The sequence below is a fragment of the Monopterus albus genome, unplaced genomic scaffold, assembly GCF_001952655.1.
Source record: "Monopterus albus unplaced genomic scaffold, M_albus_1.0 scaffold47.1, whole genome shotgun sequence".
Taxonomy (NCBI): domain Eukaryota; kingdom Metazoa; phylum Chordata; class Actinopteri; order Synbranchiformes; family Synbranchidae; genus Monopterus; species Monopterus albus.
The window spans coordinates 1146102-1158850 of record NW_018127927.1 but is presented as its reverse complement, the minus strand read 5'-3'; the positions used below and the strand labels follow the sequence as shown (position 1 = coordinate 1158850).

General features: G+C 38.7%; 2 protein-coding genes across 4 annotated transcripts in view; both read right to left on the bottom strand.

Annotated features, from left to right (window-relative positions):
- frmd8 (FERM domain containing 8) overlaps window positions 1-8930 on the bottom strand; it is a 19665-nt gene extending 10735 nt beyond the window's left edge. Inside the window, exons 1-6 of one of the 3 annotated variants that reach the window (XM_020600508.1) lie at window positions 8658-8930; window positions 7341-7478; window positions 7016-7183; window positions 6607-6708; window positions 5042-5100; window positions 4701-4867 (exon numbers count right to left, since the gene is read on the bottom strand). In XM_020600508.1, coding sequence (XP_020456164.1) covers window positions 4701-4867; window positions 5042-5100; window positions 6607-6708; window positions 7016-7183; window positions 7341-7431 — 587 coding nt within the window. In that variant the 5' untranslated portion in view covers window positions 7432-7478; window positions 8658-8930. Of the gene's footprint in view, window positions 1-4700; window positions 4868-5041; window positions 5101-6606; window positions 6709-7015; window positions 7184-7340; window positions 7479-7917; window positions 8625-8657 lie in introns of those variants that run through there. The other 2 variants (XM_020600511.1, XM_020600510.1) reach the window with 2 other exon arrangements.
- Window positions 8931-11026: 2096 nt separating this feature from the next.
- The window catches only part of rom1a (retinal outer segment membrane protein 1a), a 7060-nt gene continuing 5337 nt past the window's right edge, over window positions 11027-12749 (bottom strand). The window contains exon 6 of the mRNA XM_020600559.1: window positions 11027-11222. Coding sequence (XP_020456215.1) covers window positions 11027-11222 — 196 coding nt within the window. The remainder of the gene's footprint in view (window positions 11223-12749) is intronic.

Genomic DNA, 12749 nt, shown 5'->3' with positions numbered 1-12749 from the left:
ACACACACACACACACACACACTCCTACGGGCAATTTAGAGTCACCAATCAACCTAAGCCGCATGTCTTTGGACAGTGGGAGGAAGCCGGAGCACCCGGAGAGAACCCACGCAAGCACGGAGAGAACATGGAAACTCCGCCCAGAAAGGTTGTGAACCCAGAACCTTCTTGCTGTGAGGCAACGGCGCTGCCCATATCTGAACTTGAGTATTTTAATTTTCTGTTTCTTCATACTTCCACTTCACCACATTTTAGAGAAAATATTGTACTTATTTGATAACTTTAGTTTCTTTTCTGAATGAAATTAAACAAAATACCATATAATAAAACTTTTTTGATCCTTGGTATAAAATTCACAAGCTACTGTACCCAGCAGTATGTAAAGTACTAAAAATTATAAGCATACAAGGTAGTTAACATTAGCTCTACCTTTACTGGCTGCAACATTAAAGTGATTTACACAATATCAATAATTATAACTAATATACATTAATGTGAACTGTGCCATTTTTCTGGTAATACTTTTATTTTATACAGTCCGAGTTCCTCTTCCACTACTGACTATACTGGCTTATGCTACTGGACTTTCCATTATGACTGTGTGGTTTGCATTACTCCTTGAGTCATCTGTCTTCTCCACTCTTGGAAAACATGACACTACAGATTCCTGTATTTCGTCTTCACTCAACTGTTATATGCATTTTTTTCTTTCACGAGCATCCCATTTATACATCCTTTATAACATGTTTTAGGACGACCCCAATAAAGGCACAAGCCTAAATGTGTTGGTCTCATAATACAGTTCTTTATAGTTAAGGGCTATTGGGAGTTTTGAATTCTTCTGAAACTCTACCACTAACAAAATGAAATCTCTTCAGCATCATAAAGATGTCCGCTGATCAAATCAAATATTCTTTGTTATTGTACCTATGGTTACAACAAAAATGACTGCACTCTCTCAGTGTCAGTACATTAAAAAAACTCAAGATAAATAGGTAAAAACAAATACATAAATCATCCACCGCATTCTGCATTAATAGACTACTTTAACATTGTGTGTCTATAAAACTGCGTTTAGAGCTGTTATAGCTCTGGGGTAGAAACTATTTTTAGTCTATTTGTCAGTTTTTATTGTTCTGTACATCTGCCTGATGGTAACAGTTCAAATAGTGAGTGACCCGGGTGGGCGTTCAAGAAACTTCACTCTTTAGACATACAGTGCCTTGCGAAAGTATTCGGCCCCCTTGAACTTTGCGACCTTTTGCCACATTTCAGGCTTCAAACATAAAGATATAAAACTGTAATTTTTTGTGAAGAATCAACAACAAGTGGGACACAATCATGAAGTGGAACGAAATTTATTGGATATTTCAAACTTTTTTAACAAATAAAAAACTGAAAAATTGGGCGTGCAAAATTATTCAACCCCTTTACTTTCAGTGCAGCAAACTCTCTCCAGAAGTTCAGTGAGGATCTCTGAATGATCCAATGTTGACCTAAATGACTAATGATGATAAATAGAATCCACCTGTGTGGAATCAAGTCTCCATATAAATGCACCTGCACTGTGATAGTCTCAGAGGTCCGTTTAAAGCACAGAGAGCATCATGAAGAACAAGGAACACCAGGCGGGGGGGGGGGGGGGGTCTCTTTCTCATGCAGAAAGCTATTTACAGGGAAATGCGATGGATTAGCTGAAGCTCATCAATAGGGAGCGCCTGCTCACCCGGTGCTTTACAGACTGGCCACCAATCGAAGGGAATTTCAATATTTACCTACATCCTCGTTTTGTTAGTTGCAGTTAAGCAAACACGCAATTCGCTAATTCATGTTAGTGGATGAGTGAGACTTGTTTAAGTATTTTCCTTCCACGCTAATGATGATTCATTTGAATGACTTTAGGTGTGAATTTTGACTCACGGGCCATTGAATACAGATAAACAACAGGGTGGTTCGTTTTAACATCTATCCATGAGCCAATTTAACGATCATATTACAATTACATTAACTGGGCAGATAGTTTTGTTCTGACCTATTGTACATATGTTATTTGTCTGTCACACACACACACTCCTGCAAACAGAAGTATATAAAATGTATTCACACACTGTTGGAGTGAGATGAAATACACAAGGATTAAAGGCACCCAACACCACAAAGTCACATCACAAAATGCCAAAACAGTCAAAAGTGCATTCATCAGTCTACATGAATTAAATCGATCGTTTCATGTATTTGTTTTATACAGTGTGGCTCCGATGGCATTAGTACCCCTGCAGAGGCAGATCATGAGGAATTGTTTAGTGTTAGGCTGTACCGGAGATCTTTGAGTTCTGAAAATCATTTTCGAGCTGAGGTTAACAATTGTTTAGGTCCTTTTGATGAAGGAAAGCAAAGCAACAAATTACTGAAAAAGTCTAGTTTGTGTTGGCCGCTACAAAGTATTAACTTAAGGGGGCTGAATAATTTTGCACGCCCAATTTTTCAGTTTTTTATTTGTTAAAAACGTTTGAAATATCCAATAAATTTCGTTCCACTTCATGATTGTGTCCCACTTGTTGTTGATTCTTCACAAAAAATTACAGTTTTATATCTTTATGTTTGAAGCCTGAAATGTGGCAAAAGGTCGCAAAGTTCAAGGGGGCCGAATACTTTCGCAAGGCACTGTAGCTCTATGAACTGCTCTTCAGAACTGCTGAAGAAAAAAGCGGGAGCAGAGCTCAGGTCACGCAGGCTTTTATACAGCCACAGTGGACCTGAGTGGGGTCAGCCCAGTGCAGGGCACAGGGCATGAAAGAAATCACTTCAGGACTGCGCATGCGCAAGGAATAAACCCAACAGCGAGAGCTCTTAGAGGGCGAAGCCTATACAAAATAGAACTTACATTAGCAAGGAATATACTGGGAAGCGTTGGCTTGAGTGGGTGCTTACGCAGCCTGACCAGCACGCCTGCCTGGCAGCCCCACTTTTGCCTCCTGTCCTTTTGCAGCCTCCGTTTCCTGCCTGTGGGAATGGTAAACCACTGAGAGTCCTGAGTTCTGGCTATATCCACCGCTATGCCATAAGAGCGGATAAACTCAGCCATAATAGCCTGCTTGCTCCATAGTCCAATTTCCAAGAGATCATTTCAACCACAAATGTTATTCGCCCAGCAGAATGTGCTCAAAACAAGTAGCCACACATACATAAACAACCATACAAAGCACCAAAAGGGAGAGCATTGAGCTGCTGCGTCTACGTGTGCCACCATCATGATGATGATGCCTAGTTATGCTCTTGGTCAAAAACAAACATCAAACACTAATTATAATAGAATGATTCAATCAAATGAATATGCAGATTATCAAGCAGCAATCATTTCATACTTTGATCTAATTGGGCTCTACTTATGCTGAACATCTAAGTTATGTGTAGAGGACAAGGATTTTTTTTTTCCTAGGAGCAAGCTATAAAACGGTTAAAGGTGACAGATAAAAACCGGAGGTACATTATTAAACACTACAAGGGAACAATAATAGGACAGATGTATGTTACTACTAATTGTAGGCAGCTTGTCAGCATCAGGAGAACATACAAGTGACTACACTTCTTTAGTATTGCAATATTATACATACAGTGTTACATAGGCCCTGTCAACTACTTGTAATTATGAGCTTTTATTCACATTCACAAAGTCTCAAAAGGCTTTAAAGAGGAAAAAAGAAACAATCCCATGATCATCCCACGCTAGTCAAAAATATGACTGTGTGCATTCTGGTACTTGGCACCAACTGTACAAACCAACAATTATTTGAAAAAATGATTGCAGTGGCACAGTAGTGTTATCAATGCAAGAAAAAAAAAAAAGCTTCTTCAAACAAAAGAAGCACTGTTGACCACTTTCACAATGCCTGTGGATTTTCAACCAACTGCAGCCTGGGCATTGTTCTTCATTTTTAAAAGGGACAAGCTATTACCGAACCAACTGTGAGACTCAAAATGTTAAGGTTGAGCATGTGCTGCTCAAAAACAGAAAGTCAAATACGATCTCATGTTGACAAAAATGTCAAGTTAAATTATTTGCATCATGCACAGTGATGAGTATCTTAGCAGAAAATGGCACATTGACTCATTTAAGTTCATAGTGTACAAGTGTATGTGCATATACTGTACTTACACAACAGTTATCTGTTTAAGTGTATTCCTTTTCTCCAAAACAGTTTATACTTCATAGGTTTTACAGCCACCTTTAGATACATTCTGCAGTTTACTTCAAAGAGGCTAATTTGTTTAGAACAGTTTGATATACTGTATGTGTTAGCTTAGTATGATTATTAAGACATTAAGTATGGAGAAATATTCCAACTACAAGCCCAAAAGTAAAAAAAATAATCTACCGTTTATTCTGTATGAAATCCAAGGTGGAGAAGGACCAAGTTCTGGTTTTACCTGCTGGTGTATCTTTTGGCCAGGCACAGTCTTCAGGAAATCACTGCATGTTTACACTTTAGTGTTTGTGCAGATTAAACACATGTTCAGGTGGCTTTACTCACTCCTACATCAACCATCTCCTGCTGTAGTCTTATATGAAGTGGATCGATCCTCTAACTCTATGTAAGCATTTCCCAAAATGCCAAACTATTTTTTAAGAGAAACTGAAAAATCAACCGTGCCAGACAAAAATACCACAATTCCTTTTAAAACCAACTTTTCTAACTTACCTTATAGTAGCAATAAACTGTTGACTGTCCAGATCAGTTCTCTCATCGAGAGCAAGAGACAGGGCGCCCAGATTGGCCCAGTGCTCAGGATCACAAGGATATCGACCAGTGAGGATGTTGCTCCTGGCCTCCTCATACAGGAGTCTGAGCACTCCCTCATCATCTATCTGCTCAGGTGGGAGACAAGAGTTAACCAGTTATCAGAGTCAGTCCGAGTCCAGCGTCTTCAAATAGAACATTTATACATCTTAAAGGTTTACAAAACTTGCAGTTTAAGTAAAAGTGACACTCAACAGTGTCTTCATAATTCAATTTTCATAGAGAAGTTGGCTCAGTAGTACCTGCAGCTCTTTAGATTTAGGATAAAACACATTCCGTCTGTACTGGAGAAATGGTTCATCTGGGGGCAAAAGCAGAGGACAGCAATGCATTATCGTTTGAAATGTATCTGTTCTCAGAGCGCTCAAATGGGTTAGATCCAGCCTCATCGCCCAGAGCAGAGGAGTGAAGGTATCGAGACAAACTCTGTGATAAATGTGAAGGTAACATCTACCACTCAAGCCCCCTCCAACCCCCTCTGCTCTGGCTCACAGTTCTGTACAGTGGGTGGTATCCCTACCACCCTCTAGTACTATACTCGCTGCTTGTAAAAGTTGTCCGATACTACGCACCAATGCCACTTAATGGCTGAATTACATTAACCTCATGCTAATTGAGTTTTATAAAGTTACATCAAACTGCTTCATTAGTCTGACTAAGTCCAAAATCCAAGTATTCCCTTTAACATCACATAAGACAAAGAAAAACAACTAATGACCACAACTGCACTTTTTGGGCAATCTTGCTTTAAAGTAGTTATTATAAATTAACTATTAATGATTGACTAATTCATCTGTTGACAAACTGAATAAGCATTAGTTAACTACCTTCAAATTTGGCAGCAATATTTCATTTTTGAAGAATAGAAAATAACCATTGTATGCAACATTTATTTAACATTTCGGTTTTCTAATGTTTACAGGACTTGTTCAGCATAATACTGACTGGTCAGGCATGAACATATGAACAGTAATATTTTTGACATAAAAGATTTAAGGGCTAAAATGTCTAAAGAGCCAACAATATTTACTCTGTATTATATAAATATTTCATGTTATCTTATTTTATTTAACAAAATGTACTAAAATGCAGTAATTTTAAAATCTTTCCTGCTGTTTTTTTTGTGTGGTTTCTCTTGATGCAGTTCAATTTTCCACAAGTTGCAGCCTTTCTTTTCCTGTTCAGCCACAGGTGTTTATTGTGCCAACTACCTTGTTTTCCTTTTTATTTCTTCCAAACAAATGAGAGCACTTTTATCCTTTATTTACCACGATTAAGCTACTAAGCACTGACAGCTTATACTGTAAGTCAGCTACAAATCAAGAGGCAACAGCTGAAGAAAAAGAAACAGGCTACGCTTGGCACAAAAAACATGTGCAGTGTTTGGAAATAGGCTTAAGGCTGAAAATCAGAGCATTCATCTACACTCCAAAGTTACCATATTTTAGTGGACATATATTGTGAAACCTGAATATGGTGTAGCCTTGTTTTCTTCCACTTTTGGTTGGAGTTTGACAGAAAAGTAAGGGGTCTTGATCCTTATTTATCCAACTGTGAACTGTTTTCACAATTATCCTACTGTTCAGCTGTGGAAAGCGATGTGTCCAGTTCTTCAATTTAGTTGAACTTTTATGCAGCTCTGAATTGAAGGCACATTGGTACAAGTAATGATCTTTCCTTCAGTGGCTTTGCTCTCATATCACAGCAACTGATTCATTGACCTGAGTCAATGTCACACTTTATGACAATTTTCAGTCAGGTTACTTATTAATGCATGTAAACAGCAACATGCAGTCCAAACTCTCACCTTGTGAAATGTCTTCCTCTGAGGCCTCAGTGAAGCGATACAGCGGCCCCAGCCACTGCCGACACAATTTGTAAGGTTGATGCCTCGCCTTTAACTGCAACTCTGAGTAGTAATGAGGAGACAAGATGGAACAAAGAAATCAATTCTGATGCTTATACTATATTGATTTTTTTTATCTGCTCTATATCTAGGCTATATGACTTGGGTCCAGGTATGTAGACGTGCACATATCCTGGCTGACATCTTGCCAAAAATATAAGATTGTATAATATTTGGTGGCCATTTTATAAAGAAAGAGGCATCCATATACACATCAACATCCTCAAAACATCAGTGTTTGCTTACCATTTGATCAGATTCAGAGTCAAAGCATTTTTGAGTGTAAAGCGTGTGGGGCAGTGGGTCTCACCGAGCAGTGGAGAGCACAACCAGAAGGCAAACACATCCTGTGCAGACTCAGGAATATTGAGAGCTTCGCGAGCAATGCGGCCCAACTCCTGCACAGTGATGCTGCCAAGCCCTTCTACAGTTAAGTGTACTGCGCTGTCACCAAACAGGTATATAAGCACCTCTTGAGCTGTGTGAACAATCACAAAATCACAAAAAAAGAAACATTACAAAGAGAAACAATAAGCCAATACCATGTCAAAATTATGTATTTAGTTACTTTGCAGTAAATGAAAATAATGCATGTTAGAAAGACACCGGAGTTAATTTAGTGTGCTGCACCGTACCACGGGAAAGTGTTGCTGAAGAAGCTACACTTCCTCTTTGCGAGTGATCATCTGATGAATCTGGAGGAAAACTGACGTCATCTCCGTCCATCTCTATGCTGACAATGGCCAAACTCAAAATCTGTCACAACATGCACACTGTAACACAACATATACATTAAAGCATATTTTAGAAACGACTTGATAAAGTCTGGAACCCTGGACTGGAAAAGAATTGCCAAGGAGTATTAAATGTGAGACAGATGAAGAGAAAGGAAGTAGCACAAAAGCGAATGTATAAATCACATGGAAAGTCCACATATGCATGAGATACACAAATGCTAAAATGGCCAGCACGTCTGCATCTCCCTCCTACAGTATGCATTATCCATACTTCTTAACCTCTGATATGGGAAACCAGACACCTACCTTGATCTACAGTACATGTGTGATGCAATGGGGAAAATGTGTTATTTTGTAAACACAAACTCCATGATTTCTGAAAATTCAAGTTATCTATGTACAAGCGGCCATCAAAGTAGTGTGTGTGTGTGTGTGGTGCTCAGTTGGGTGTATTAGTCTCAAAAGTGTCATATACCTCCAAATGAAGACCGAGTAAGTGACCCAGACATGACTAGACAGGTGAGCAGCATGACTGGCAGGGTCTTTCTCATTGATATACATGTACAGTATACCATCTCATCCACTTCCTTTAGTCATGTTTCAAGAAAGGTAATCAGGCTTTCTCTACATTAGTGCCACCATGTGGTAACGGACTGGAAAATTATCTGTACAATTACAACAGCCTCCTTGAACTACACTTACCCTCACCATGTATCGTTTATCACCACCTTGTCTCACACTTTAACTATTATTCGGCCCACCATATGTGATATTTAAGAAGGCTTGGAGCATTGCTACATAGCTAATGTTAAATACAAAGATGTAACGGAAACACTCCGAGGTCTGCGCTAACATTCCCAAGATTAACTGGATTGTCCTTTACATGTCCAATTGGTTCAGATATCCCATTGAGGTACTCAACAGCACCGAAATTAATTTCGTAGCGTTAACCTAGTTAGCTAAATTAGCTTAAAGGCAGGAGCAACTTAGTCATCGTGCTATAACAGTTGACACATTGCTCTTGTTACTAGCTAAACGTTACTGCTATACTTGTAACTTAGACGTAAGTTAACTCATTAATACATTTCAGTCATCAGCTGATAACATTAGCAATTTGTTAACTTATCTTTTTAGCGTTAGTTAGCTAACTTTGTCCGAGGTTCAACTGACGTTATTAAGTGATGGAACAAAAATGTCAAAATGTTGTCCAACTACCTGCCAATTCTCGTAATTTCTCCTCCACTCGGAGCTTAACCCAGAAACGATCCTGCTAATTCTGTAAATACTGTAACTAAATGCATAAGCTAACGCTGATCACCAACTTATATTATTTCCCTGTTTGTGGCTAGCCAGCTGCTAGCCTAACTTTTTTATTTTTGCTAGCCTAACTAGCTTCCCGGACAGCCGCAAAATAGTCAGAAAGCGCGACGGCCCTTCGTCACGTGACTCAAACGTCATCGCAGCTGTAACTGCGTAGACAGCTGATTCAGTTTGTTGATCTGCTGGTGGCTGTTTCAGGTATTGTATATTCATTTACAAATAGTAGTTTGCGGCCAACATTAAGTCATGTTTTTAAACCAAAATTTCAATGCAACTCTGTCACCGTATGCTGTAGAGTTGACCTTTTTACACGTACATTTTAGACAGATGCCATACCAAGCAATAATGTATTGTATATAAACACACACACACACACACTTACTGTATATGTACACACACAGACATACAGGTAACCCTAACCCTAACCTCTACTCCAGATGGTATGCAAAATCTAAATTAAAACTGAAAATGCTTATTTGTAAATGATCCTGCATTACATTGAAAACAATACAACAGCACATTATTTGATACCGTGTCAATTTTATTCTTTGTTCAAAAATAAACACACTTCACTTGTGCCTGCAACACATTCCAAAAATGTTGGGACTTTGCATTTCAGGGCTAGTAATGAGGTAAAACAATTAAATTATGTTTCCATTTAAAAGAGGTGATACCAACAACAAATCATGATTCAGTACAAAAGTGGCATCCAGGAAAAGCCTGGCCCTTTAGGAGCAAAGATGGGCAGAGGCTCACCAGTTTGCCAACATATGCATAAGTAAATTATTAAAATGTTTAAAAACAATGTTCATCAAAGAAAGATAAATAGAGATTTGGATATGTCACCCTCGGCGGTACATAACATAATTGAAAGATTCAAAGAATCAGTAGAGATTTCATTGCATATAGAGCAAGGGACAAGTCTGATCTCTCAGACAGCACTGTATCAAGAATTGTTGCACACCTGTGTCAGGCACTACTGTACGCAGTTACATCCATGCTGCTTAAAGCTGTATTATGCCAAAAGGAAGCCCTATGTCAGTGTCCAGAGGAACAGTCGACTGCTCTGGGCTCAGAGACATCTGGGATGGACCATCACACAGTAGAAATGTGTATCATGGTCAGATAAATCAGTATTTCAGGTCTTTTTTGGAAGGAACGAATGCCATGTGCTCTGGACCAAACACGAAAAGGACCATCCAGACTGTTACCAGCAACGAGTCCAAAAGTCAGGGTTTGACGTTGGATCATTGCCCTTGGCAAAGTTCACTTACATTTCTGTGATGGCTCTATTAATGATGAAAAACACAAAGATTTTAGAGCAAGATATGCTCCAGGGATGCCCATGCATATTTCAACAAGACAATGCAAAACCTCATTCTGCACACACTATCAAGGCCTGGCTGTGGAGGAAGAGGGTGAGATTGCTGGACTGGCCTGCCTGCAGTCCCCACCTGTCTCCAGTAGAGAGCGTGTGGTGCCTTTTGAAATTCAAATCGAGTCAACGAAGACCCAGGACTGTTGCACACCTTAAGACTTGTTTGCAGGAAGAATGGGGCAAAATGGCACCTGACACATTTAATCACTTGGTTTCCTCAGTCACTGAATGTCTTAAGTGTTGTGAAAAGGGATGTCATCACACCATGGTAAATGCTTTACTGTCAACTTTTTTTGTAATGTGTTGCAGGCATCATAATTGATATGTTTGTTTTGAACCAAGAATAAAATTGAGCTATCACATCAAATAATGTGCTGCTGTGTTTTAGATGTAATACAAGACACAGATGATTTACACATCAGCATTTTCATTTTTGATTTTACATAACTGTCCCAACTTTTTCTGATTTGAAGTTGTAGCTCCGACTTACTATACAGGTCTGAAATCACTGTTTTTGTATTTTATACAATGACTGGCAGGTTTATAACTCACCACCGTATGCAAATACTATATAATAGGCATGTTTGACACAATGTCATTGACTGGAATTGTTATGATGGATGTATAACAAGCTTTACTGGTGGTTCTTGTAGTGGCAATTTTTATAATAGCACCCTTTAAGTTCTTTAGCTGATGCATTCAAGTCTTGGTATGCAGTCATTTGTGTGGATGTGACCCCAGACCGTTTATGTTAGGATCGCTCACACACGGGAGGGTGAGTGAGTGATAAAAGGTACCCAGAGAGCTGACTGCGGTACAAACAATTTTAATGAGCGCTGTACAATAAGTAACGGGTGAAGAAGGCAATGAATACTGAATATAGAGTCTATAGAACCGGGTGCGAACCAGTGCGGGGATAAGTCACTGTGGGAATGCTGGAGGAGGTGGACCGAGCTGCGGAAAAGAAGGGGTCACTCACTGGCTGGTCGCTGGCGATGGAAGTCAGCTGAGGAGGCAAGGTAGAGGATGGTGGTGAACAGAGGCAGATATGAGGGACCGTGCATCGACCTGGCTGGTGGAGACTGGGAGAGTGAAGAGATCTCTGGTCCAGGGACGACAGTCCGTAGTAGTGGTGGTAAAGAGGAAAACAGGAGAGGTGAAATGAAACTGTATATTAAATTTAATACTGCAGTATATGTTGTGCTTTTTGTCAGAGGTGGTCTGCTCCCAAAAATCACTAAATGCACAGTCATGATTTTAAAACAACTTTTATGACACACTTGATGGCTTTCACTGCATTACTGACATGGATTAATCCATCTTCTTAATCCTATTCCTTTCATTGAAGTTATTTGCATTGGTTAACATTACAAATAGATTCCAGAGAAGAATTTAATGGATTTGCTTATGGTAAAGATTAAAACGTTTAATGAACTGCTCTGGGGAAAGTTAAGGAAACATTACCATGTTCAGTTTTCTGAATCAGAAAGTCACTTTAATGATTTAAATAGTCCCTAGAACACACTCTGCTCCCACATTTGAAAAGTTTATCTCGATCAATCTCAATACTTATTTCAGCATTTGGATTTTTATAAGCAGACAAAGCCTTAGTAGCATAGCTCCCTCTGCATCTTGTATCATCTGACACATATATCTGCAAGTGCAGCAGGTTGAGCATGAACAAAGGGATTAACAGCTTTAACAAAGGTGTCTGAACAGAGGACACACTTGATGGCTTTCACTGCATTACTGACATGGATTAATCCATCTTCTTAATCCTATTCCTTTCATTGACAAGGAGAAGAGAGGAAGGGAGAAAATAGTATCTTGGAGCACCCAATAATGTCTGCTTATATTATATTTACGTTAGAAAAATAAGGAAAAAGTGATTCAATAAGACAATTAGTAACTTCAAACTTTAAGGAGTCATTTGTTATATTAAGTGATCAGGTTGCGCAACAGACCGTTGTGCCTCATGTCTCTCTACAGTCAACTTTACATCCTACTTTTTTGTAGGATCAGAAATCATTTTTGTATACTGCCTTGTGAATTATTGTTCACCCAGTGATTGACTGTTGATTGTTTTATTGCTTCTGACAGACAAGTGAGAATGACATTAGTAATGTACATCACATTCAAAATCAGTGAGGTGATGTGTTTTTGTGAAACTGTAAACAAACATGATAATAAAAGGTTTATTGTTCATATAAATATCAGCAACAATAAAACAGGCATAAAAATAAAGAATATGCTCAGTTATTTTGAGCATATTATTCATTTTTCTGGCTCCATGAAATGTCAAAAAGCAGTAGAAAACCCATGGGTTTCAATAGCTTCAATAGCTACTGGTATTTTCACTTGTATTATACAGTACAGTATGTTGTTAACAGAGAGGGTGTATCCATTCAGTATTTGGAATTTGAATTTTAAAATGCAGTAATATAAACACTTACTTATGATTGTCATGTGACAATAAAACAAACTGTAGAAATGTATGATTTACTGTAAGTTCTGTTTTCAACATTTTATTATTACTGATTCACTTTCTTCTCTATGTAAAAATTATTTACATATGTGTACAACATGTGTGGTTTAGGTGGTAGCTGAGG